This window comes from Strigops habroptila, chromosome 17 (assembly GCF_004027225.2).
Source record: "Strigops habroptila isolate Jane chromosome 17, bStrHab1.2.pri, whole genome shotgun sequence".
In the NCBI taxonomy this organism is placed as follows: domain Eukaryota; kingdom Metazoa; phylum Chordata; class Aves; order Psittaciformes; family Psittacidae; genus Strigops; species Strigops habroptila.
In genome coordinates this window covers 3,028,415-3,053,749 of record NC_044293.2, presented here as the reverse complement: position 1 = coordinate 3,053,749, position 25,335 = coordinate 3,028,415, and the positions used below count along the sequence as shown (strand labels likewise).

The window sequence follows — 25,335 nt, the reverse complement described above, 5'->3', positions numbered from 1 at the left end:
GTCTCAAAGAGGAGGAATGGAAGTTGCCATGGTGAAAATGGTGTCTGGCTAGATTGAAAACATCACCTAGAAAAGCAAGACTTTGTATAAGCAATACATTCCTTGCTAACTAACCTTAGAAAAAGAGCTGAAGGACTCATAAAAGGAGAACATCTGCACCAGAAAGTGCTGAAGACAAAAGAGTACTAGCTTATCATTAAGATTTGTTAATAGTACTACAGAAGTACAAGTACTACAGAATAAAGTAGTTAGTTAGTTAGTTAACAAGAAAAGGCAGTAACTGGGTGAAAGTGAACAGTGGCAGGGATAAGATTGTGATCATTGACTCAATTGAGGACCAAAAAAAGCTTGCTCCCAAAAACACCATCATGGAGCACACGTGCTAATTTACATGGCAAGCAAGAGCAATTTACCCCATAGAAGATAGTCTACTGATGATTAATCATATATTGGCTAACTTTTGACCAATTAAATGTAATTTCTTTGTCCCTGCATATACAAGCCATGGCTCTATAATCTTCCTGACCTCACTTCCAGAGAGCTCACACAATTCCTTTCTACTCTTGAGCTCCACAAGGAGTTCCCACTTCAGCACAGCTGCTATTCTGCTCCATTCACTTGACTTAGAACACAGTAGTATTGCCTGCTCCTGTGCTTCTCAAAGGTGGCTCTTAAAGACTGACCATCACCACCTAACCACTGCTCCCCACTCCTTGTGGGGAGCCTCTCCCCATCCTCACCACCATCACGCACAGGACCACACCAGTTACGAAGAAGGATTACAACACATTTTATTCCCACGCAGCCGTTTCACTGAGTACAAACACAAGACACAACACCAACAACACAGACAGACAGCCCCCCCACAAGGCCATTCTCCACCCTATGCCAGTGATCCCAACACTGCTCTTGCCCTCAAATACCTGACACGGCGCACCACACAAACACAGGAGGGAATTCCATCCCTTATTCCTCTGGCTCTCACTCCTGCCCACCAGAAAGCACCTCTTTGAAAACATTGGGACTGGCTTTTCACCACCACAGTGCAGTAACAAGCTTCCCAGACCCGCAGGGACAAGCTCAGCTCTCCACTGCATCCTCAACACCACCTCTGCTCTGGAGAGCCAAAGGGTGACACGCTCCCAACACATCATGACATCCAACAACGACGCTGTGCTGCTCCGGCCCGCGACTCGTGCCGCAACACCTACCTCTGGTTGAGTCCATGCACTCACAAGGCACCAACAGCAGCTCTGGAGGATGGTGGAGACCACCCCCCCCACACACACTGTATGTACAAGGGGACAGCCCACATTTCAGCCCACCCCACGCTACCAACAGGGGTGTGGGCCACCTACAGTGCATGCTATAGGGAAAGCCTGGAAAAAACCCTCCCCCTCAAGTCCCATATTGATGTCAGAAACCTGCAAAAAAAACCCCAAGTCCCATACTGATACCAGAAACCTGCAAAAAAAACCCCCTCCAAGCCCTATATTGATGCTGGCAAACATGCAGCTTTGCCTTGATGTTGTTGCTGCTCCTGCCACATGCCATCTTCATGTCTGTGTCCACTCTCTCCAGGTCAAGTCCTCTGTTGCTTCCATGCAGCAGGACGGGTCAGCAGCAGTTGGCCGCTGTGGGGGTGCTGTCTCCTACCCTACAAAGACTCAGGCTGACGTGAGAACAGTCCTTGGCTGGGTGGCAGAGCCATGCCTACGAGGTCAGGTCCCGCAGAGCTGCGTGCAGCCAGAGCTGGGCTGCCACCAGAAGGGTTGCTCGGGCACGGTGCTCCCCTGAAGAGCTGGAGGCTGCCAACACACCACCACCACCTGTATGAGCTGGTATCCTGGCACGTGCACAATCCCTCCCTCCCTCAGACACCACACTTGCCCTGCAAACTGCACTGGTCATGCACTACCAAGCACCTCTTTTCCATGGGAACAGTGAGAATCCGCCTCCCTGCCCTCTGCCCCCCCATCTGTGACACACTGCACATTCCAGCCACCTTTCCCACCCCACTGATCCCTACAGCCCCTCAAGCAAAGGGGGCTACACTTGCCCGACTTCTTTTGCACTGTCCCCAGTACTTGCCCCTGCAGCTCTTGCCATCCCCTTGCAGTGTCCCCGTCACACAGCTGCACAGGGGTCCATCCGCTCGGCTCGTGCAGATCTGCTCACAGCCTCCGTTGTCCTCGCACCAGTCTGATCCTGGGCAGAAAGAGCAAAGGAGAGCACCTGAGCGATGCTCCAAAACCCTAAGCCCCAATCCTTGACTGCTTAACACCCCACTCCCACACTTGCTCCTATAATAATGGGGCCCACAAGAACAGGCCCATCACCTGCTGGGTACACCTTCACATCACACATGGCATGGGGATGATGCTAGGACGTAGCTAGGCTCCCATCATCTCTCATGACTCCAAAGCAACACCTAATCTAATGCTAACAACCCTCCAGAGGCCTTCTGGGAATACAAAGAGGAGCACCCACAGCATGGTGCCACATGGGCAGAAACAGGACACTCTGTGCCCCCACTACCCACCCTGCTGTCACGCCATCTCCTGTGTGATGGTCCATAGACTCCTAGGAAGGTGGTGCAAGCAATGAAGACCCCTAATATGGCCCACACCTGCATCCATTCGACCTGCATCCTTCCCTTGCCCCAGTGCCCCAGAATCCTGCCGCTCCCTGTGGCACACCACCAGGCTCTGCACTATGGCAGACAAACCCCTGCAGCCTTCCTTGGGGTTACACACACTTACGCTTCCTCCTGATAGGCCCCACCGAGATGATCTGCTCCTTGGTCTCCTCGGCGAACGCACTGGCCATCCTTGTGTGCTGAGGGCAGTTCTGTGTGGGGATAAACGCTGCCTCCATCACTCTCTGCTCATGTCCCGGCCCTCTCCATCCCACTCCAGCCAGCTTGGCTCCCTGGGACCAGGCTCAGAGAGCACACGTTCTTCCCAATGCCTAGAGGAACACGCAACCCTCCTGCTCCCACCATCTCCATCTACCTCTGTGACACTGCAAAGCAAGCCACCCATCCCTCGGCTCTTGCCCCACTTACTATTTTGCAGGAGTATTTCTCCGAGTCGCAGAGCGAGACGGCGCAGTGGAGATGGACTTCATCATAATCCCCGATGAACTTGAAGACGGTGACGTGGAAGCGACACGTCAATGACACCCCATTCTCCTCTATGCCAATGGTGTTGTCCTTCATGTTTTGGCACCTGTGCAAAGCACCAATGCTCATCTCAGCCCTCCTATGACCAGGACCCTCTCTCGAGGGATGCCCTTGTCCCTGTAAGGCCCCATGTCCTGCTGTGCCTGCCTCCACTGGACAAGAGCCTTGTGCCCTGCCTCTGTAGCATGACATCTCTCAGGCACTTCTGACTTCATTGTTCTCCTGCTTCCTAAGATGCCTCCACCATAACTCACAGTCCCCTGTCACACAGAGATGCTCCGATGCCCATGGCATTGGCCATGCAAGGAAGGCTGCTTCTCCATCACGCAATGATAGCCCTTCAAGCACCTTCCCCAGTGAAAAACACCACACCAAAACCCTACAGTGCATGCTGGGCTGCCTGGCCCACGGTCACTCACCCCCCCTCGATGATGAAGTAACGCAGCTTGTCATTGCTGTCCCGTGAGGGGGTCGCGTAGCACTTGTTCAGCATCAGTATCAAGTGGTTGGAATCGGCCCCGACGACAAAGACCCCCACGTAGAGCACGTCCCGGGTGGTGAGCACCACCTCACCCTGCCGGTAAGGGTGCTTGTAGGATGAGTTCTTGTACAGGGCCATCTTTGTCGTGAAGCTCCCTTCTTGCGTCGGCACCGTCAGGTTAATCACACTAATGACCAATAAAAACATATCAGCCTGGATAGAGGAAAGGCTACGAACCCCCGACTTGGTGCCTTGCTTTGGATCCTCACCATGTCTCCCTCTGCCTGTCTGCTCCTGTGCCTCTGCAACAGGAGAGGCTACACGGCTCGTCCCGGCTCCTACCTGAGCATCGGCCGCACGACTGAATCCAGGGAGATCTTGATGTCCAGCTCATAGGCACAGGAAAACTCCACGTTGATGGTCCGGTCCCGGGTGATGATGTTGCCCGTGTTGTTTGCACTCTCGATCCACACCGTGTTCTTGTACACTATGTGTGTGCTGTTAGACTGCAGAAGGAACGCAGGGCATCACTAGAGATTGCCTGTCTCTGCTCCCCTGCTCCTAATGAACACCTCAGCCCCGAAACAAGCTGTGTGACACTGAGGGTCCCCCACCCCTCTGCTCTCTCTAGCCAGAAAGGGTATGGTATGGTGGGGCTAAGAACTGCTAGGCTAGTCCTTATTCCTGACCCTCACCCCATGAAAGTGCCTCCTGAGCATCACACACAATGCACACCCCTGCCCCTAACCCTGGCATTGAGCTCCTAGCCCTATGTGCCTTGTGCCTGGCTCACCTGCACCAGGTTGCCACAGTTGCCTTTGGTGTTGTTGATCTGGAAGGAGATGAAGTCCTCCCCTTCGATGCCAGGGCAGTGGCGGTCATTGACCCGCACGCCCTCACGCTCAAAGCCCAGCTGGAACAGCTTGCACTTCGAAATGGACACCTCCATTTGGGCAGCTTTGCAGGTCACCTCCGCATCAATGATATCATGGGTGGCTAGAGGAGCAGACAAGACAGCTTCGCATCACCACAAATGGCACCATAGGCTCCATTTGTGGAGCCTCTCCACAACCACCAGAAACGGGCTGGGATCATCCACCTCCACCACCAGCAACAGGCTGGGATCATCTCCTGCCTGTCTGACATCCCTGCTACTCAAAGTGCTCCTGAGCCAGAGATGCCCATAACATGCACTCCAGAAAATCTGCTCCTTGCTCCCATCTTGAATGGTCACAAACCCCATCTCAGCAGAGGTCCTGGCCCTCAGCATCCCCCTTCCCACAGCCCCAGCATTACGACAGCCAAACACACACCCGCTCTGCTTGGTGCCAACCCTGCAGCCGGGACCAAAAGACTCACTGTTTCCATAGGGAGGGGGCTCGATGCAGCCACACAGCTCCCCGCCGTTGTCCAGCTCACAGCTGCGGTTGGGGCAGTCAGCACCTACACAGGGATCTTCCACCACTCCTGCTAAACAGCACAAGACACAGCACAAACAGGATCTTTACTCTCAGACCGCAAGGCGGGTGCCTCCAACCAGCAGAGACCACCCCCCTTCTGCTGGTTGCAGTCCCAATGGCACCCAGCTCCCTCAACCCAGATGGCCCCCGGCTCTCTTACAGCAATTCTCCTTCTCGATCCACTCGGTGCCCAGGATGCCGAAGGTGCGGCACGCCTCGCCGTAAGCAGCCAGCGAGCCGCATAGCTGGACCTTCTTGTGGTTGTAGCAGCCATCCAGAAAGCAGGACTCGTAAAAGGGCAAGGGGTCCAGGAGGCCGTAGCAGGGCTGGAAGAAGCCTTTCATGTCGGTCAGCTTCAGGCAGTAGCTGTCGCTCTGCAGCTCCTGGATCTGGACGTTGTCGCAGGAGGCGGTGTACTGCGAGTACTGCAGCTCGTTGCAGCTGTGGGCACCGGACACATCGCGGAGGATCCCGTCGCAGCCGCCCCGCTCCCGCTCCCGCCCAGCGGGGAAGGGCCTTCCGAGCGCTCACCTCTTCTGCATGCCGTTGGTTTTCCAGCTCTGCGCCAGCACCACGCTGCTGACCGCCGGCTTCCCCCGCAGCGTCGCGTAGTCGTCCGTCCGGTCGCCGTTGAAGTTGCCGCAGAGGCCGCACACCTTGTTCTGCAGCCGCTCCCCGATGGTGATTTTGATGACGTTGAAGCCGTTGTAGCGGATCTGGATGTCGGGGCTGGAGTCGATGACCAGGAAGCCCTCCTGGCTAAAGATCTTGGTGGAAAGCCCCGTGATGAAAGGGATGCTCACTTGGCTGCCGTTCACCTGATGTGGGAAACAGCACTGGTGACCCTGCCATCCCTTCTGCCCACAAACATGGGCTGCCCACAGATGGCTCCATAACTACCTCCCACTATCCCAGCTGTGAAAACACACCATCTTGTCTTTGGCAGGGGCTGGCATATCCTCCTCCTCCTTCTTCCAGCCTGATGGATCACTCTGAGCATGCTGCCTCCCTTAAATGCCCACACAAGGCTGTGCCACTAAGGGAAGCCTACTCATATGCAGAGGTTCTAGCCTGGGACTCATCACTCACAAGGAAAGGCCACAGATGGTGCTCTTCAGAGACACAGTGACACCGCAGCGATAGCCAGTCCTCCATACCCTTTGGTCGAAAGGACAGCTTCATCCATGCCACCAAGAAGTGGATGGGCGCACAACTACAAACTCCCACAGCTGCCTCAACTGGGACACAAAACCACTGACAGAGCCTTCCAGGGCTGTCGTGTGGCCCCGTGTGCCATCCCGCTCCCCCCATCTCATGTCCCTGCTCTGGAGGGAGCAGATTGCCCTGCCAAGACCTTACCTTGACCGTATTCCTGTCACTGATGAGGATCTGCTCCTCGTTGATGTAGAAGTACACAGGCGAGATGATGGTGAGGTTGGGCGAGGACCACTTGTCAAAGTTGATGATGAGCTGGAAGGAGAAGTCGGGCAGCTTCTGGCAGATGGTGGAGAGGACGAAGGCGCAGTTGGCGGGGAAGCGCAGGAAGGCCCCGTCGAAGGTGCGGAAGACACCCCCTCCCGCAGCCAGGCAGAAGGAGCTGCGGGTGCTGAAGCAGCCGCGCACGCCGTTGCGCAGCCCGCACTCCTCGTCAGACTTGCAGTGCCGCGGGTCGCACTGGATGAGGTTGCGTCGGAAGCAGCGGCACCGGCGGGTGCAGTCCCCGTTCCAGAAGAGCTGCTTGGGCTGAAAGAGGGACCCATCACAGGCCGGCAGGGCTGGGGATCTCTGCCCTACCCTCTGCGGACACTTGGGCAAGCAAGAGCTGGCAACGAGGACAGAGGAAAAGGTGCAAAGAACACGCTGGCAGCTTGCACCTACCTTGCAACATCTCTGCTACCCACAGGCATGAGGCAACGACGTGTTTCCCCTGCCACTTCCCTCGCCTCTCGTACACGCACAAAACCACAGCATGCTAAATACCTCCTTTAAATACCTCCTTGACCTCTTTCTTGCACCTTGCTGGCTGCCAACCCATCTGCAAAGGTCCCCATATGACAGTACCCAAATACTGGCTCCTTATGGATGATTTTGCCAGACAGAAAGACTCACTATGGAGCATGCTGTGGAAAGGCATCCCTCTCCTCTCTATGCCCCCAGTGCACCCTAGAGCTGTGAGAGCCCCGTGCTGCCACTGCATCATCCCCTCCCTCACTGACAACCTCAGTTTCTATCACCAGCATGGTACCAGGCTCTTGCCTTGTGGAGTTACTGGCACCACTTTTCCCACTCCTCTAGAAGATACAATTCCCATAAGCCCTCTAATCAAGGCTTCCCACACTGGCCCTCCTCACACCAGAGCTCTAAAAGAGTGCCCATGCAAGCCCAGCCTTGACACAGGGATTATGCTCTGCTGCTCAGAGCAGGACTTGGGACACTGCAGGACAGCTTGGCCCCAGCAAACATCCCAAATTCCATTGCTGGGATTTCACTACAGATCCCACTTTGCCTCTTTCTGCCTCCGCTAGATGCACATCTACCTGTTCTGCCCTTGTTCTCTGCCCACTCTTGCTCAGTGCAAAAGCACCAGACTTCAGAACAACTCCCGACACGGCCATGGATGCACGATGCTGGTGAAGGAGAGGACCTGTTCCTCCTGGCCCTGCAGAGCACCGAGGCCATGACCCTGGCAAACAGACCCAGTATGACACTCATACCAGCCTGGCCTGACCCTCATCCCTGCTCAGCGCTCAGAAATATCACGAAGAAGGTGGGAGAAAGCCCCGAGAGAAGGATGTGAGTGACGTACCTCATAGTATTTGCCATCAGAGTAGCAGCCACAGTTGTGGGGAAGGATGCAGCTCTTGCCATTGAGGACGTACCCGGGGTCACACTGGCATCCCTCCACGCAGTAGTGGCTGCAGTCACTCTTCAGCCGGATGGCAGCGCACCGGGGCTGGCACAGGGACACACAGCTCTCGTAGTGGCTGTTGGGGGGACAGCTGACGGCTGCAACGTTACCACAGGACAATACAGGCAGATTAGCTCCCCAGATAAAACCAACCTGGCAGCCAGCCTCACGTCCCTGCTGCCAGTGTCCCTGGGCATTTAACTTCCCTGCTAAAGTGGTTAACATGGACAACGCTACCCAGAGAGGGATGCAACTGAAGGGAGAAGGCAGCCTTCATCCCTCTGCTCTATGCTGCTTGCCAGCTGCACAGTCCAAGCTGAGCAACACTTCTCTGTTACTCACCACTGTCTCTGAGCTCCTGCGTGCTGGCTCCCTGCTCTCCCCCAAACAAGCCTGCTCACTGACACCAGACTAACATCTCCCTGCAGGAGGGATGCTCATGCATCCCTTTCAGGCAGTGTTCAGAGTCTCTGTGCTCTCCATACAGGGACACGTTTCAGGACACGTTTCACTGGGCTGTCAGTGTGAAGCCTGTAAGGGATGCTGCCCATGCCTGAGCAGGCCACTTCTCCCCATGCTTCAGCGGGGCCAATTCCAGATTCGGCATGCAGGGTGCTGGTGGGCAGCCTCACCACCCTGCCCAGTGAGAGCAGCGCCTTCTGAGCCACGAGTTAGCTTGTTAGAAGGCACAATGACATGAATTTAATTTTCAGTCTTGTTAGCAAAGACAATTGCTTCCCATCAGATTTGCCAGACAGATTGGCTGCCAGAGAGGCTTGTGGCCCTTGTCCTCAGGAGCCTAATTGAACATCACATCGTAATCTTATTGACAAGAGCATGTGGCTTCATTAGAGCAAACACGTACTCCTGGCTTTGAAACCGACTAATGTAATTTAACAATGGAGGGGGGGCTGACACCTTCTGAACCTGAGGCTTCTCCCTTTCCGTCCCTCCTCCTTCTATACTGCATGCAGCGTGTAACAACTCCAAGAGAAGATAGTGCCCCAGACATGATCCCACACCCCTGCCTCAACTGGCAAGCACGGGAGGGAAAAGCTGCCAGCCCTACTTCATAACTCACCACTCTATTGACTGCCCCCTTATCTGGCAGTAAAAGAGGATCCCCAAGGCCACCCCCGGGCAGTGACCGTGGGGATCCTGGATGTGTGTGGGTCGATGACCTAGAGGGAATGGGTGCCTGCTGGTGCTCCATGTGGTGCTCCGCTACCTCTCTACAGTGTGAGCTACAGTGGACAACCCCAGGAAGCACCTCTAGTGAAGGAGGATCCGGGCACAGGGTGACACTTACAGCATGAGGTGAAGTTCCTCCAGCCAGTGATGGCAATGCCCTGTGTTTGGCACGTGCTGGCGTAATTCTGCAGCCAGCTGCAGGCTGTTTGCATGGCTCCCCCATCGACACAAGTGTCAAAGAGACAGTTCTTGTAGAAGAAGCTGGGGCTGATCTTGCTGTGGCATTTGGCGAAGACACCGCTTTGGCTCGGGATGAGGCTGCAGAGCTGCTGGGGTTTCCAGAAGCCTTCCACCTTCCCGCAGGCAGGACAACGGTCACCACAGCCCACACGGCAGAATGCGTCCCGCTTCACCCAGCTCTGGACGAAGTCAGTGATGCTGGCAGCTGGTGCACCTCCTGCAGCCACCAGGTCATCCTCGGGATTGCCATTGTAGCGGCCACAGAGGCCATAGGTGAGGTTCTGGAAGCCACGTGGGATGGTAACAGAAAGGAAGGTCTTCCAGTCGTACACCACCTTCAGCCCGAAGTCAGTCTCGACCACGATATGAAAACCAAAGGCAAAGATGTTTACTTTGCCCTGGCCCAGCTTCAGGGGCAGGTAGAGACGTTCATCATTGACCTGAGGGGAAGGAAACAAGATGCACCATGAGTGGGAATGATGGTCAGAGCTTCCTGCAGGGAGCCCCCCCTGCTTCGTGCAGGGGGACACAAATGAGGGCAGCTCAGCACTCCCAGAGCAAGGTCCCTGCTGGCCTTGCCTATACATCAAACAAGGCAGCCAAAATGTAAGCCCCCTCCAAAAGCTGTGCCTGGCAGCATCCTAGGGACGAGCCCAAGCGTACACATTTTCCTACCCCTAGAAAACCTTACAAGCCATACAGTGCCTTGTGCCTAGGGAATCACTCCACAGTTTGGGAGTTATGGCAGGGAGAAATAATCACAGCCCTCGTGGCCTTATACTCACCAGCACAGTATATTTGTAGGCACGGTGGATGACGATGTTGTAATTGAAGACCTCCACTTCGACTTGTTTCACCCACAGAGCCAGAGACGTGTCCCGATCCTCATTCTTGGCTGTGACAGTGAACGCTGGGAATGTGTCCGAGCGCTCTGCCCTTGGCCAGGCAATGGTGGTGCACAGGACCAACGCACAACTGCTCTGGAAGTCGAAGGAGTAGCCATCAAAAGTCAGGTAGTGTCCGTAGCCGGAGATGATGCAGGAGGCGTCAGTGCGGACGTGGCAGTAGTAGAGGCCATTCTCCTCCAGGCAATACTCATCGTCCTTGCAGGAGACGTTCTCGCAGTAGACGCTGTTGTCGGAGCCATTGCAGTAGCAGAGGAAGTGGCAGGCGATGTCCATCCAGAAGGTCTGGTTGGTGGCCAGCTGGCGCCCCTCGAAGTTGCAGCCACACTCACCACGGGGAACGCAGCGGTTGTTGCGCAGGGCGAAGCCCTCGTTGCACTGGCAGCCCTCTGCGCAGGTCTCCGTGCACACAGGGCCCGTGGCCAGGGTCTCACAGGTCTCCACACAGCTCATGCACTCCTCGAAATGGCTGTTCTCCGGGCAGGTGAGAGCTGCAGGGCCAACAGACATGGAATGTGAGTTCCCAGCTCATGCAGGATGGGGTGGAACAGGCTAAAGGTGGGAACAAATTGAGTGGTGACCAATTCAGGGAGGAAAAAGCAAGAAGGGAAACAGTCCCAGCACCTTGCTGGCCACCAGCTCGTCCCATCCCCTTTGCAGCCCCTTCTCATCTCAGCCATCACGCTCCTCACATCACATCCCTGTGCCACCACATGCTGACCAACACCTTCTCTCGCTATTTCAGAGGGTACAAGGCCAGGACTCCTGAACAGATGCCTCCACAAACCTCCACAGTGAGACAGGGGCTGCCTCCCCACCGTGTAATTCCAGGCTGGGGATTTTTCACATTCACTTCTGAATTATGAATGTTTTCCCATCAACGGCAAGTTTATAGCAACAGCTGAAATGAAGCGTTATTCAAATTACCCTCTGGTGGTGGCGTACAGCACTGTCAGACACCATCTGCAGCTCTGGAATGCTCCTACACCACAGCATGAAACTTGTGATGCCTCCTGAAACGCCACCCTGAAACCGCTTCACTGGGAAATGTGTCTCTGCCAGCACGAGCACAGCTTAGAAGCTATTGTTAGTACATGGGGTGGTGCTGCTTTGCCTTCAGGCTCGTGACACATACTCATTCCTACTGCAGTTCTTCTCCATACACTACATGAGAACATGCTCTGTATGTGCCAGTCCCCCTGACAGCAGAAAGCTCTATTGGGCACAGCTCTTTCTCCAGCAAAGCCAATCTTTGGTTGACTGACAGAGAATAGGAAAATCGCCCGAGATTGCCCCTACCCCTTCATATGACTTTGGACATTTCATGCTGCTATTAGTGCTGTCAGGTCCTACCCCTCAAATAGCTCTTCTATTGAGTGTCTTCCAGCTCAGCCACAGAGGAGCACACTGTGGGTCTGGGGTACCCAACAGAAAGGAAGCAGGGGAGAGCCCAAACTTCTCAGCATCCCATAAGAAAAGCTGCTCTACCTCCGTACACCCGCAAGCTCCTGACTAAAACACTTCACTTGAGGTCGGTGGGGTCTACATCCCCTTCTTCCCACCCTGGTACTTAAAAGCTTTGGTGGATGGACTCACGGCAAAAGCTGTGGCTCCTCCACTGGCCAACATCCACCTCGGCGTTCTTGCAGGCGCTGGCATAGCGTGCCACCGAGTCACACAGCTCCGACAGGTTGCCCCCGCTCTGGCACAGACGGAAGAGGCACGTCCTGTAGTAGGCCGAGACGTTGACCACACTGTGACACTCCAGGAAGGAGCTGTTGGTGGGGTCGTTGATGATGCCGCAGTTGGAGCGGCTCCTGTAGGACTTGAGCAGCTCCGAGTCGTTGTTGCAAGCCTTGAGGAGGTCCCCGCACTCCCCATTGCAGATCTCATCAAACGTGGTCCAGCTCTCCAGGAAGAGCTCCAGGTTGTCCGTGCACTTGCCCTTGGGCAGGCAGAATTCATCGCTGGCGTTGCCATTGAAGAAGCCGCACAGGCCTCCAGTGCAGTTGAAGTAGGTGGTGGAGAGGCGGATCTCCAGGAGGCCTGAATCATAGTAGGCAATGGCCAGGAGCCCCTCCGACTCCATCACGGTGCCGTTGTCACTACGGTAGATTTCCAGGCGGCCAGAGGGGTGGAAATAAGGCAGCTCCATGTCATAACCATTTACCTACAAGTAACAAGCAGATCACGATGCATGAGGGAGAGTGATGTGACTTTGCATGGCTGCTCCTGTCTGCTGGCCACAACACACTGAATACACACTTCATGATCTGTAGCCACCCTCCAAGACCCAAAACCTCCTTTGAGTGAGAGCATACAGCTGCTTCCTTGCTTTTTGCCCCATAGTGAATGTTCTTCCAGGGGAAAAACAAGTTGCAGGAGTCAGCTGCAACGTCAGGAAAGTCTCCAGGGTTGACTCAGCAAGCAAACAGATTAACAGTGCTGTGACAACTTTGCACCTTCCCACAGGACCAACACAGGGCTCCTCCAAGTGCCACCATGGTGCCAACCTGGAGGAACAGTCCAGGGCCACAGACTCACAAGCCCATCTCCAAAGGGACATGGACCACACTGTGGGTCACCACCTCCCGCCCCGGCCCTGGGGTATGCTGCCCTGATGGCAGCACCTTTACCTTGATCTCCGACAGGCTGGTGCCTCCAATCTTCACCTCTTGACCGACCACCTGGACCCGCACAACACGTGGCCCATTGGGAGCAGATCCAGGCTTCTTCTGGCTGATGTCCACCTCGATGAAGTCCGGTTTCTCCGCGCAGGTTTTGAGCAGCGTGTAGGAGTTCTCCAGTGGATAGGGAAAAGCAACGCCATCAAATGTCTGCAGCACTTGGTTCTGCCCCACCAAGCACAGGGTCTCCCGCTTGGGATAGCAGCCCCGGTAGCCGTTCTCAATGGCGCAGACCTCTCCTTCAGGACAGGTCCTGTTAAAGCACTTGGCCTCGCCGCCGTCCTCGCATTGGCACTCCACGGTGCAGTCTGCCACTGCCCAGAAAGACTCCCCGATGGCGTAGTACCGGCCGTCCACGTCGCAGCCGCACTTGTGTATGGGGACGCAGCGGTCGGTGCTGAGGACGTGGCCCTCATTGCACTCGCAGCCCTCGGCACATGGGGAAGCACAGGCCAGCGGGGCAGTGAGGTCTGAACACGTGGCAGGGCAGCTACTGGCACACACCGAGTAGTGGCTGAGCTCCGGGCACTGCACAGCCGTCACTGTGGGTGCAAAAGGGAGACAAACAATGGGAGGACCACATTACAGCATGGCTCAGGGCTAGTTACCTCTTTCCTGTTGATCCACAGCAAAGACAATGCAGAGTAACCCGGGCGCCTAGCTTGATGGTAGAATTGCCCCCTCCATTTCCCTCCTGTGCCTCCCTGGCCATTCCTCTCATGCAACAGTCCCAGAACAATCAAGTCACCCACAGCTATTTAATGCCTCAAGTGTCCCTGTTCTGGTCCAGCCTCCATCTCTCATCATGCCTGACTTGGGCCAGCTTTCACTGGTGCAAGAGTCTGATGCTGTGGAGAGAAGGGACCAACTGGCTCTCATCTGACTCCTTCCACCTTAGATGAGTCCGTCCCCTGGATTTCTGCCCCCTCATCTCACACGCTGCTGGGTAGACTGCTCCAGAGGGCAAGACTCCCAGCACAAGCACGCAAACACTTACTGCATCCCGTCTGGGTGCGCCACTCTCCCACCGAGATTCCCAGTCCCTGGCACACGGCGGCATATGCCTGGATGGCTTGGCACAGGCCAGTGCCGTTATCCCGAGCACCGCAGAGGTCATAGACGCAGCTGTGGACGAAGGCAGTGGGGTCCACAACAGCGCTGCACTCCCACAGAGGCCCACCACTCTTGTTGATGAATCCACAGTATTCGGAGGTGAAATAGAGCGATTCAGCAGCAGCATCGCACAGGCTGCAGTTCTCCAAGCACCCGGATGAGCACTTCCGCTCGGGATGTGGCACTTGCCAGCTCTCGCCCAACTCCGGCACGGATGTGGCCAACCTCCCGTCTGAGCGCAGGGCATCATCCTCGGGGTCTTTATTGTAATTGCCACACAGACCGCACGTGGCGTTGATATATGAGCCCGGAACGGAGACGGAGGCATAATGTTGTCCATCATAGGTTACCAGCAAACCAAAGTCAGTCTCCAAGGCTGTGGACAAGCCGCTTTGGTAGACTTTTATTGCACCCAGTTCCAAAGAGATAGGCAGGGACACCACCAAGTCATCCACCTGCGGGAATAACACCAGACATCTGAGCTGCACATGAAATAGCAGAGCCCTCATACTGGGACACAGACAGGAGCTGTACATCCCTGTTACAGGGTCTTGATGTAGGGATGTGTGTAGAAGGACAGCCATCAGTAAGCCACAGGCATTTTCCACCTGCCCAGTCCCCAAGGGATGCACAGGGTGCAGAAGTGCTGTCCCATGCTCTCCAGGCTGCCATGCGGTCTCACCACCACCTCGGAGGAGCTGACTCTGCAAGTTCTCCCCCTTTCGGTAGGGCTCTTACCTTTGCTTTCCCAAAGCTGCCCTTGGGGAGGACGATCTTGTGCGAGTAGACCTCCACAAATATATCCCTCAGCCAGGAGACGGAGGAGCCGCCTCGATTCTCGTTCTTGGCCTCCACGTTGAAGTAGGGCAGCTGGGAGCCTGGCCAGCACTGCCTGGTGAGGAGGTAGGAGCAGGAACCCTGGAAGTGAAAGAGGAAGCCATCGAAGGTGTGGTAATGTGGATCTCCGAACACCACGCAGGTGCTGCTCTCCACCGGCACGCACTGGAAGAACTTGGTCTTCGGCTCGCATGCTTCATAGGGGCCGCAAGCCATCTCCTGGCAGAAGATCTCATTGTTGAAGTCCAGGCAGCGGCACTTGGTGGTGCAGTTGGCGTTGTCCCAGAATATCTCCCCTTGACGGAGAAACTGTCCTAGAAAGACAGAGAGGGAAAAACCCATGCTAAAAAGAACAGACTCTAATTGCACCGCATCAGTCCTCGGAGGGGTCTGCCAGCCCTCCAAAGCATCATGCTACTGAGCTTCTTGGCTGCTTTCTTTGTGCAGACTCCCAGCAAGAGCCACTCAGCAAAGCACTATGATCATAAGCTTCTTTTTCAATGTACAGTATGTCCCCTTCAAGTCCTATCCATGCTGCAAGTCCATGTGATGGTGTGAGCGCTGTCATGAATCTGGTGTCAGTGCTGCATTGAGCCGACTGGTTAACTTGAAAGCTATTCCTCCTGCTTTCAACACCTACCACTCTTCTTGTGCTTCAGTATCGCAGGACACGAGCCATTTGTGCTATTTGCTCAAAGGGAGAGTCCACTGGTAAAGCTTGTGCCTTACGGAGGCCATTTCCAGCACTGTTGCTGTACTTGTGCCTTCCTTCAGCTTTGTTGCCATCCGCATAATTCCTCCATTCACACAACTTTGCCAGTCGAAGTGTGACTCTGCCATCAGCTGCCCAGAAGCAATTTATTCCCATTCAGAAAGCGCTCATAGTAGTTATGAAACCAAAGAGCTGTTGATAAGTAATTTCCACACCATACACCAGTGACGACAGGAAACGATGAGTGATCACACAGCAATAGACTGAGCAGACTTGTTACACAGCGGTACTATAAAGGGAGGCAGGTTTGTCTGGTGAGAGACATGAGAGGCAGAGAGAAGACGGGAGAACAAGGGTGGCAAATACCCGTGAGAGTTCCCCTCTCTTCCATATGGTTGCCGTTCACACTTCTTATGTGCATGGCTTCCACTGTGCGCATTGCCTGAATTTACCTCTCCTAAACTTTTTGTTCTCTTCCCTGCCTCCTCCTACAAAAAAAAGCACTATTTTCTACTTCCCTGCAACAAACAGCATCTCCTCGTAGCAAGACCCACTTGTGAGGGCTCCTGTGCCAACCTTCCTGGTGTGGGTTTGGGTACATGAGTACCACTAGGCACAGTGGGCCTCCTCCCCTCCAATGCCACACATTGCATCACCTCTTGGGAGGGACTGTGAAACGCAGATCCAGTGGTGGGTCTATCCATGCTGCCCTCATCACCTGCATAGCTAAGACTGGCTTTCAGCCCCTTTACCTTTATTCCTGGGGTCAGCAGCTGCAACAGTGGGACCTGAAACTTCCATGGGCTCCAAGAGCCTCAAAGCCTCACGGGCCTTCTTTAGTATGGTCCTTAACCGGGACATAAAGAGGCCAAATGTCTCAGGTTGGTGACATCTCTAGCGTTCTTTGGCAAGTGACAATCCTCTCTTGCTAGAAAGAGTCCTGGAGCAAAGTCAATGCTCCTGACAGTTTTATTTGTCGAATGGTAATGCAATAATCTCTCTGCAGCGGAGTCCCTATGCAGTCGCTGTGGGCATCTCTAAATCCCTTTATATCCCCACGCTGTCAGTGACACATGCACAGACACTGTAACTGGTGCAGGGACATGGCATTTATCCTGCCCTGAAAACCTGATATTCTTCCTGCTCCTGCAGAAACAAGGAAAATGGGACCAGACCATGAGCTTTGCTACCCTGGGGACAAGAGGAAATTGCTGTGCCCAGGTCTTTCCCATTGCTGCCATCAGCATCACAGAAAAGAATCGAGACGATGGCTCAGTGGCATTGCATTCCGGCAACACACTCAGGCTCCATCTGCCCTTGACTTTGGGTTAGGGTCTTTTGGGCCCCAGAAAGAGAGGCTTACAGCAACCCCATGTTACTGAATCCCAGGAAGGAAAACAAGCTAGCACCAAGGATAGTTTTGTCAGGTGACAATGTGCTGCATGCAGCAACTCAGACCCTGCTCTCATGTTTCTGTCCCAACAGCTACAGCTTGAGGGGATGCCTTGGCAAAACCACACTGCACAGCGTCCCTGAGCAGTCAGGCACCTCTCCACCAGCACCCCAACAGTGTTACCTTTTGCTACACAGCCCCCCCAAACCTGAACAAAAGGCAATGCCATTTCCCCCTTACCTCTCAGGCTGCAGCCATTGGCTGGATCTATTTCTCTGCCATCTATTTTGAAAGCCCAGCGTCCGGGGATGTTAACGTTGGTTGTTTCTTCAATATTGACTATGTCTGGGGTTCTGGAGCCTGGGATGCTGAAGAAGTTGGTGATATTTCCACCATTAAAGCCAGCCTAGAACAAGTAGAAGAGCAGATGTTGTTATACATCTTTGCTATGTGAAAGTGATGCTGCATTTCCACGCTCCTCTGTCCCCCACAGTAACTCCTGACTTTTAAAGTCTCTTTTCAGAGATTTCGGTTTTCAGGTAGTTCAGACGTGAGTGAAAAGCTTAACAGGTACTACAAGCTGTATGGATGTATATTTACACATTTACACATGTATATATACATGGAGCACTCATCACCTGTGCCCAGCAGTGAGCTTGCAAGGCCAGTGCTGGACTGAGTGGCATAAACAAGCTCAAATACACTGGGAAAGTTACAGGCAGCCATCTGAGAGCTCAACAGAGATGTGAGTATGGGAGTGAGAGCCTCACCTGGGCCATCACCCCGCCAAGACCAGTTAGGGGGTCCCCTCCACTGGCTGTCCCCGTGGTCCAGCTGATTTCATGGTAGTTAAATAAGGCAAAAGACGACAGTCCGTCTGTGATGAGGACAGCTTGGAAAGTGTTCACCTGTTGAAAAACATGAGCACATTGACAGGGTGATGCTGCTTTTCTCACACTGCTCACCTGCCCTTCCGCCACCTTCATCTCCAGCATCATCCGGGCGAGACGTGGGAGGACAAGACCTCCTCAGATCCAATTTAACGCCAATAGATGGCAGCATGAGAACAAGCTCGTCGGGAAAAAGCAGTCGGCAGGATTCGGGTTGTTGTGACCTGTTATCTTCCATTACCCTATCTTAGCTTTATTCCTCGCCACGCTATCTCACCCACTTCCCTTCTGCATTCGTACCCTACAATAATGTTAACGGTGCATTACATCCAAGTCAGCCATGTATATGATGAGCTGCTTTGCTTGGCTGACAGATGCCCTTGCTACCTGCTAAAGCTGCTGCTCACATTCTTCCTCTCCCTTGAAATGACTCTGCATTTCCAGCCCCACAAACTCCAGATACATTCACATCACTGCCAGCCCGGGCCCCAGGCTGGAAGGATGTGCTTTGCCAGCCAAAAAGGGTGGCATAGCCCCAAGCTCTTCCCTTTTACAGCTGCACAGGAGAAAAGAGGCCTCTCCCCTTGAGATATCTCCTCTATCCGTGCAGACCCAGCTGGGATACTTCTCTCAGCTTTCTGCATTTTCCTGTCCTTCCCATCCCTGCCCAGCCTAGACCACTCTGCACTGGGACCACGCTGTTCCTCCTGCCTCTGAGTGAGCAGGATTTTAGCAGAGGACAAAGTGTGGGCTGCCCACTTTCAAGTATTTAAGAGCAACAGTAGGAGCCTAGCTACCTGGGCACTGCAAACTGTGAAGGAAATACAGCCACAGAAACAATTATCAGGTGATATGGGAGGGCACATTGATGGAACCATCTCATGCTAGGAAGCATTGAGGCTTACTCTGTCAGCAGCCCCCAAGCACCACAAGCAGAGAGAGCTTTAGAAGGTGAGCACAGAGACCTGCACTCACTACTTGCATGCCACAAGGGATGTCACTTCCAAAGCACATTAGGCTCTTGAAAAGGGAGGCAAAGCAGCCTGTAGGAGCTGTCAGAGAGAGTGAGAGGTGTGGGAAGAGCTGCTTCATGGAGCTGCAAACGGTGCATTTCACACTGGGGCAAGCAGAGAGCAAGCTAAGGGGAAGCCACCATTTCCACTCCTGCATCCTTTCCCTGGGATCCTGCCTCCTATGCCTGGTTTCCACTTCAGCACCTTGGCACTCTTGCCAAGCCTTTCTCCATGGCCGTGAGCTCAGAAGGCACTAACAGAAAGCAAGATCACTTTGATAGTACAACAGCTCTTCAACGGAGCAACAAAACGTGCTCCAGTCAGGTGCCTCTTAGGGGTGGTGGAGTTGACCTGGTACCTGGAGGTTTATGATGTTCATAAACACACACTGAGCACCCCGAACATCCAACAGGACTCTCAAGAACTGAACCTGTTTGCTCAGGTGTCATTGAGGGACAGTACCTGCAGTGTCCCTGAGGCCACATTCACACAATTGTTTCCTGCAGCTTTTCTGCACTGTGATGAATTCCCTGCTTAAGTTGCATCGTGCTGCTCCACGTGCCAACCCTGGCTGCTATTGAATGGGGAAGGCTGCTCTATAACAAAATAAATTGCATTGTGTTGCAAATGTAATTCTTCAGGCAATACACGAATCTCTATATTGCTTGCTGTCTGCAAATATATATATATTTGTATTATTTTCTTCTGCAAGCGCTGCCAGGACTGGCAAAAAACATGCATTAAATCTTGAGCCTCTCTAACAAATGGAAAAGAACTGATTATCAGAGCCAGCTCCTTGAGACAGAAGACGACAGCTTTTGGCACTCACAGCACACAGGCTAATCCTAAACAACACAAACAGTAGCAATGATCCTTCGCTCGCTATCTGTGCCCCAAGCTTCCACGTGGGCTCTATGAGCAACACATCAGTGGTCCAGCACAGACCTCCTAACATCAGCTGTGGTTGCTGCTCACGTATTAACCAGGTTCTTAAAAGCTGTTCAAGCCTTGAAGCATCACGCTGCTGTCTCCAAACTCTGAGATACAACTTGCACATGTATGGAAATATAAGAGGTACCATAGCTGAGTTGCTAGTGTGACTCTCTGGTCACCACTTGTCATCACAAAAATGCCATCGGTATTCCCTTTGGTTTTCCCCTTCCTATCTCAACATCTGCATACAACAGCCATTCCACCCTTTTCTAGGAGATGCTCTCGCCACCCTCTTGGATTAGTGCTGTGGAGAGAGCATTGCAGCCTCTGCCACAGAAAAAGACATCATGATTTGAAAGAAAAAGGGTTTTTTGCCAAATAAATACATATTAAAGCTCCCGTTTTCTCTTTCCTTTCTCCAGCTCCTTGGAAACTGCATTACTTCCAAAACTTAATTTACCACAGATTCCTGCTCCTTTTCTGCTGGAGCAGCCCTCCCTCCTCGCAGAGGCAAGGAGCAAAGCTTTGTTTCAGAGCTGCTGGGGCCCTGCAAGGTGAGCTTGGGGTGCAAAAGTGAGCAAACCCTTGTTGAATCCCGGTTAGAAGTGGGGAGGGAAGGGCAAGTTACAAAATCCAGCCTCAAGAGAATGACCAAGGAGAAAAAGGGAGCACAGAGAAGATTCTGGCTGGCCAGCCAGACAAGGAAGGGCTTCCCATCCACCTCCATAGCCCGTTCTTTCCATCACCAGTTTATCCTGGACTCCTGTAGTTGACAGACTCGATCCAGCATGGGAGCAAGTGGGAGCCTCTAATGGTTTATATCACCATATAGCTACTGTTCCAGGCCAAAACTTTGGCTCCTTTATAAAAGACTTTGGTCAAAGGTCCCTGTAGCCCCCTGCACAAATAGCTCTGTTCTATCACTGCAGAAGCACAGGCAAAGTGAAGGTGGCGTATCACAGTACAGAGAAGAGGGAACTGAGGAGCAGGAACACAAAGTGGCTCAGTTTATGCACAAAGGCCAGGACAGCTTTATACATACACAGGTATCTACTCAACCATCAAACATTACTCCTCAAGGAGCACGGCTGACCGCTCTTACCGGAGTCGTGCTGCTTCCTCCATAGAAAGTGACTTCCTCCCAGGTGACGATGAAGATCCAGGTGGCAGAGAAAGAGGACATGTCCTTGAAGTGCTTGCGGATGTCTTTGGAGGCTCTCCTCAGCAGCTCGGGGTCCGTGCTCTCTCTGTAGTAGATTTCCCCCCGGATGCCATTGTGCACATCAGCCCAGAAGGGCGCGACGAAGGCCCGTCCGTCCGTCAAGGGGAAGGCTTCTGGTGTGAACTGGCTGACGAGTGCGTTGAAGGAGATCACCCCGTTGTTGTTGACCTGCACAGAGACCCGCTTGCGTTGGAGCAAGCCTCTGCAGGGAGCAGAGAGCTGCTGCTTTATCAGGAAACATCAGGTGAGTGACTTCGGGCAGAAGGTGTCTTATGTACTGAGAGCTCTGGGTTTACCCAGCCTTTGGAGAGCAGCTCTGCAGCACTGAGAGACCCAGTCCTATGACAGGGGTAGCTGCACAGCCTGAGGGTTCACAAGGCCCCTTTGCCATGCTTTTGCTGTGCTTTCACCTCAGAACAGCAGCAGCCTGTCCTTGACTCAGGTACCTACATACAGGTCCAAACCATTGCACTTATTTTTCCCCCTACAGGTCTCTGCATGTTCTTATTTCTTGTCATGTAACAGCAATAATGTTCCTTGTGTCAAGGCTTTAGCTTTGCTGTACTATTTAATCACCTACAAAAAATTTATTGCCTTTTATATTCCTTCCCCATGAACATTAGCCCATTAAATATACCTTTGACATTCTTAATCATAAAACCTATGAGTTCATGAAATCTAAGAACTTGTCAGGTAGGTGCTAATAAATCTTCCAATTGCTGACGATGGGGAGAACGCGTTTAAAATGCAGCTGCTAATGGCAAGAAAAAGAATAAAGGGATGGTCTGCTTCTTCACTTACATAAACGCTCCTGTACGGGGCTCCAAAGAAGATGAACGGGACGGAGATCTTGATCTCAGGAGAGCTTCCATCATCCACTTTGGGCGTTTTGGTGTCGTTCTGCCAGAACGGATACAGACTCTCCATGGCGTGAGCTGGAAGGAGAGGGAGAAGAGAGTCCTTATGGCAATGCCAGGAAGGTTCTGGGGTTGCCTATCCCCACATGGTGACCTCCTGTGAACAGCAAAATAGCTGCCTTGCCCTCACCTCCTTCCCCGGTGTGGGTGTGCCTGAGGTGCCACAACAGCTCCATAGTTTGCTGGCAAAATTAGGTTTCCTGCTAAAAGGCACTGTGAGTGACCATAATTGTCTCTCCTCAATGTATTTCAGAAGACAGCTTTGATGTGTTTCAGTACAAGCCTGACACTTTCTACCAGAATAAAAGCCATTGGCTTGAGTTGCAAGCGTGCACTTCTGGCCCTAGGGCACATGTCCTTTCCCATTGAAGCCCCTACTAGATCTCTTCTGTCATCTCACACCCTGTTTCTTCCAGTTAGCGACTGGTGTGGCTCATCACAGAGCAAATGGGGATTCTGCTGCGTTTCCCTCCCTTCCCTCCCCTCTTTGATGTCGAAAAGCAGCACCCTGTCCTCGTGACATTCAATCTTGGCCGACAGGCTGTGAACAATCCCGGCTCTGTTCTCCTGGATTCAGGACATGCTTTGATTTCCTAGCCCATACCCTGCACCATTCAGGGGCCTGCAGCTTAGGACAGCCTGCTCTGTGCCCTGTTATGGATGCAGGAGGAGCTCTCGGTGTTGTCCAAGCTCTCTCCCAGTCACCCTGAGGATGCTCCTGCCTGGGAATAGGGAGAGTCGCCATCCAACCCTTCTTCACAGGTTCAACTGGTCCAGCTTCCCTTGGGGAAAGGAGACAAAGGGAAGCCTGGCCTAACCCACTGGCATCCTGCCTTCCTAAGCCACACATGTGCCCCACCGGACACAAAGGGAGGTGGCATGTGATGGTGTCCAAGCTGCAAGCCTGGTTTCACAGGGTATGTCCAGAGGGCCACAGCAAAACTCCAGGCTGCTAGGTAATAAAACAAGTCACTTCACAGCCGTTATGCACCCGATGAGTTATTACAGCTGAGGCTTAGCAGTGAGACAGGGATTTACTTCTTTAAACTGGCAACTCAGCAGAAACTTCTCGATGCCAGTTTCTTTAGCACTTACTAGTGTGACACTATCATGCTTTAGTATGCATCGCCTCATCCAGCCAAGCAGCCCAGCAGTGATTGTGATCCTTGCTCTGGTGGCATTTCTCAAGCTGGTCACACATGCCAGGCAGTGCACGTCTGCCACATTACCAGACTATAGAGGCTTTTCCTGCCCATACCAGCTCCGTTTGCCATTCTTCAAATTGAAACATGGCAAAGATTAAGTATCCCACGAGACTGCTGAGCAGCTCCGGTGCTTTTCAACATCACAGAGAACCACGGCTCGGAAGGGCTCCCCGGCTGGTCTCACCTCCTGCCCAAAGCAGGGCTGACGCCAAGCAGGGGCCTCATTCAGCCCATATGTGCACATCACCTCTTCACAAAACAAAATGCACTAAGAGAAATGGGGTGCGAGCACAGGGAGAGGCACTTCCACCTCTTAACACCAGGAATCTTTCAAACTCCAGACCATCACCACCTCTGAATGCCCCATGTGCACACACACAACCATATAAACAACGTCTGTGCTCACTGAGCTCAAGAACATCAGTGTCCTGTACATCCTGCTGGCTTTGCCAGCTTTGTATTCAGCACAGCATGCCAGCTCCTCATGCGACGTAAACCATCGCTGCTTCATTGCTTTCAATGAAGTGAGGGCCATTTGTGTCAGCTCCCGAGCCATCTCCCACGGCACAAGCTGTCACTCATGCAAAACTGGCACCTGTGCTTACCCAAAAAGGCACACCAAGCTCCCTGCTTAGCACCCACCCTTAAAATTGATGGTCCTTCCCCACAGAAAGCACTAAGTTCACCATGGGTCTTGCCCTTGCTCCAGCCAAGGGGCTGGGTGTGTTTTCCAAGCTCTCTGTACTTCCCAGCAGAGCTGACCAGTATCAGCCTCCCGAGCAGGAGATACTCACCTCGCTGCCGTGCAGTTATCACCAAAAGGGCCATCCAGGTCCCAAGAAATGATCGCTTGTTCATCCTACAAGAAGGAAAGAAACCCAGACGTATCACATCAATAGGAAACTGCATCCTCGAGCAAGCCCCGGGTGATGCCGAGTGCCATCGCTTCCCGAAACCACTGACATGAGGATGCTTCAGAGATTGAGGTCCCTCACCCGCCAGGCAGACCCTGGAGAAATGCCTGCTCCATTCAGTGGTGTAATGAGACTTCCCTGGTGATAACAGCAGATCGCCCTGCAGGTATTGGCAAAGTAAGCCCATAACCACAGGGAAGAGCCCCTGCTAATTGCATGCAGCGTTTGGAAGTTGTAGATAGCCCCAGCTCTCCATGGGCTGTCTGTTCTGATAGTTCAAAAGCAATTCCTTTCCAATCTGCCTAGTGTGAGGATGGACACTTCAAGGGGAACAGCTTTGCACTGCTCCAAACATGAGAGCTGATACAGAGCTGAAGCGTGCTCTCATGGGTAAGGGGCTTCAGGCACCGCTTCAACTAATGCTTTGTGCTGGCTGCTAACACAACAATCACTTACCATTTTTGACAAGTGTGGAAGAAGCACAAACATTTACACAGCTGGGCAACTCCTTGCTGTACAGGAATCAATGATAGAGAGAGAAGCACATACAGGGCTGGGAAAATGCAAGCGTAATCCTGTGCCAGCTCTAATTCCTTCTGCGCCTAATGCAATTTGTTACTCATTATTAATTCAATAGAAACCATCGCTAAAACACCTGCTTTGATTACTTTGCCTGTCGCTTTCCCTTCATTACATGCAGGCACAGCTCACGTAGAGCTCCCAGGAAGGTATCGTGTGCTCCCAGCGTGTGCGCGCCCGCCGGATTAAGTACGTGATCAGCTTCAACACAAACTCATCTATGCATTACGTACAGCCTTAGTTTCAATACCTTTGCCTTCTCCCTTTCTGTATCTCATGCATTTCAGTTGCACGGACACACTGCCTACTAAACCTAGCATCTCTTTGTGTTCTCCTTATAGATCTGCTTCAATAGTATATGCGGATCGGACAGATCCAACTCCTTCCGAGTATACCCACATACATACATAATGCATAGAGCACAGGACTACAGTAGGGAACATGTCATCATCTGTTCCACATCCCTTCCACTTGTCTCCCACTACCAGGAGCTCAGAAAGCATGAAACACAGTGGAAGGAAAGTTCCTCCCTGCTTTGCTGCTCCTCAGCA

General features: G+C 53.1%; 1 protein-coding gene across 2 annotated transcripts; it reads right to left on the bottom strand.

Annotated features, from left to right (window-relative positions):
* Nucleotides 1–774: 774 nt before the first annotated feature.
* On the bottom strand, nucleotides 775–24,149 carry TECTA (tectorin alpha). Of its 2 annotated transcripts, XM_030505326.1 has the most exons (23): nucleotides 24,086–24,149; nucleotides 21,971–22,104; nucleotides 21,050–21,337; nucleotides 17,882–18,019; nucleotides 17,352–17,517; nucleotides 14,908–15,320; nucleotides 14,054–14,624; nucleotides 13,006–13,598; nucleotides 11,966–12,539; nucleotides 10,250–10,860; nucleotides 9,343–9,904; nucleotides 7,932–8,131; nucleotides 6,485–6,868; nucleotides 5,657–5,943; nucleotides 5,286–5,566; nucleotides 5,025–5,135; nucleotides 4,459–4,661; nucleotides 4,008–4,171; nucleotides 3,604–3,852; nucleotides 3,068–3,230; nucleotides 2,763–2,850; nucleotides 2,092–2,208; nucleotides 775–1,808 (listed from the first exon to the last, which is right to left on the bottom strand). In XM_030505326.1, the coding sequence occupies exons 1-23, from the start codon at nucleotides 24,147–24,149 to the stop codon at nucleotides 1,714–1,716; spliced, it is 6,456 nt and encodes a 2,151-aa protein (XP_030361186.1). In that variant the 3' UTR covers nucleotides 775–1,713. The 2 variants fall into 2 exon arrangements, with proteins under 2 accessions (XP_030361186.1, XP_030361187.1); XM_030505327.1 differs by lacking the exons at nucleotides 775–1,808; nucleotides 2,092–2,208; nucleotides 2,763–2,850; ... (3 more) ...; nucleotides 4,459–4,661; nucleotides 24,086–24,149 and having other exon boundaries at nucleotides 5,049–5,132; nucleotides 21,971–23,148.
* Between the last annotated feature and the right edge of the window lie 1,186 nt (nucleotides 24,150–25,335).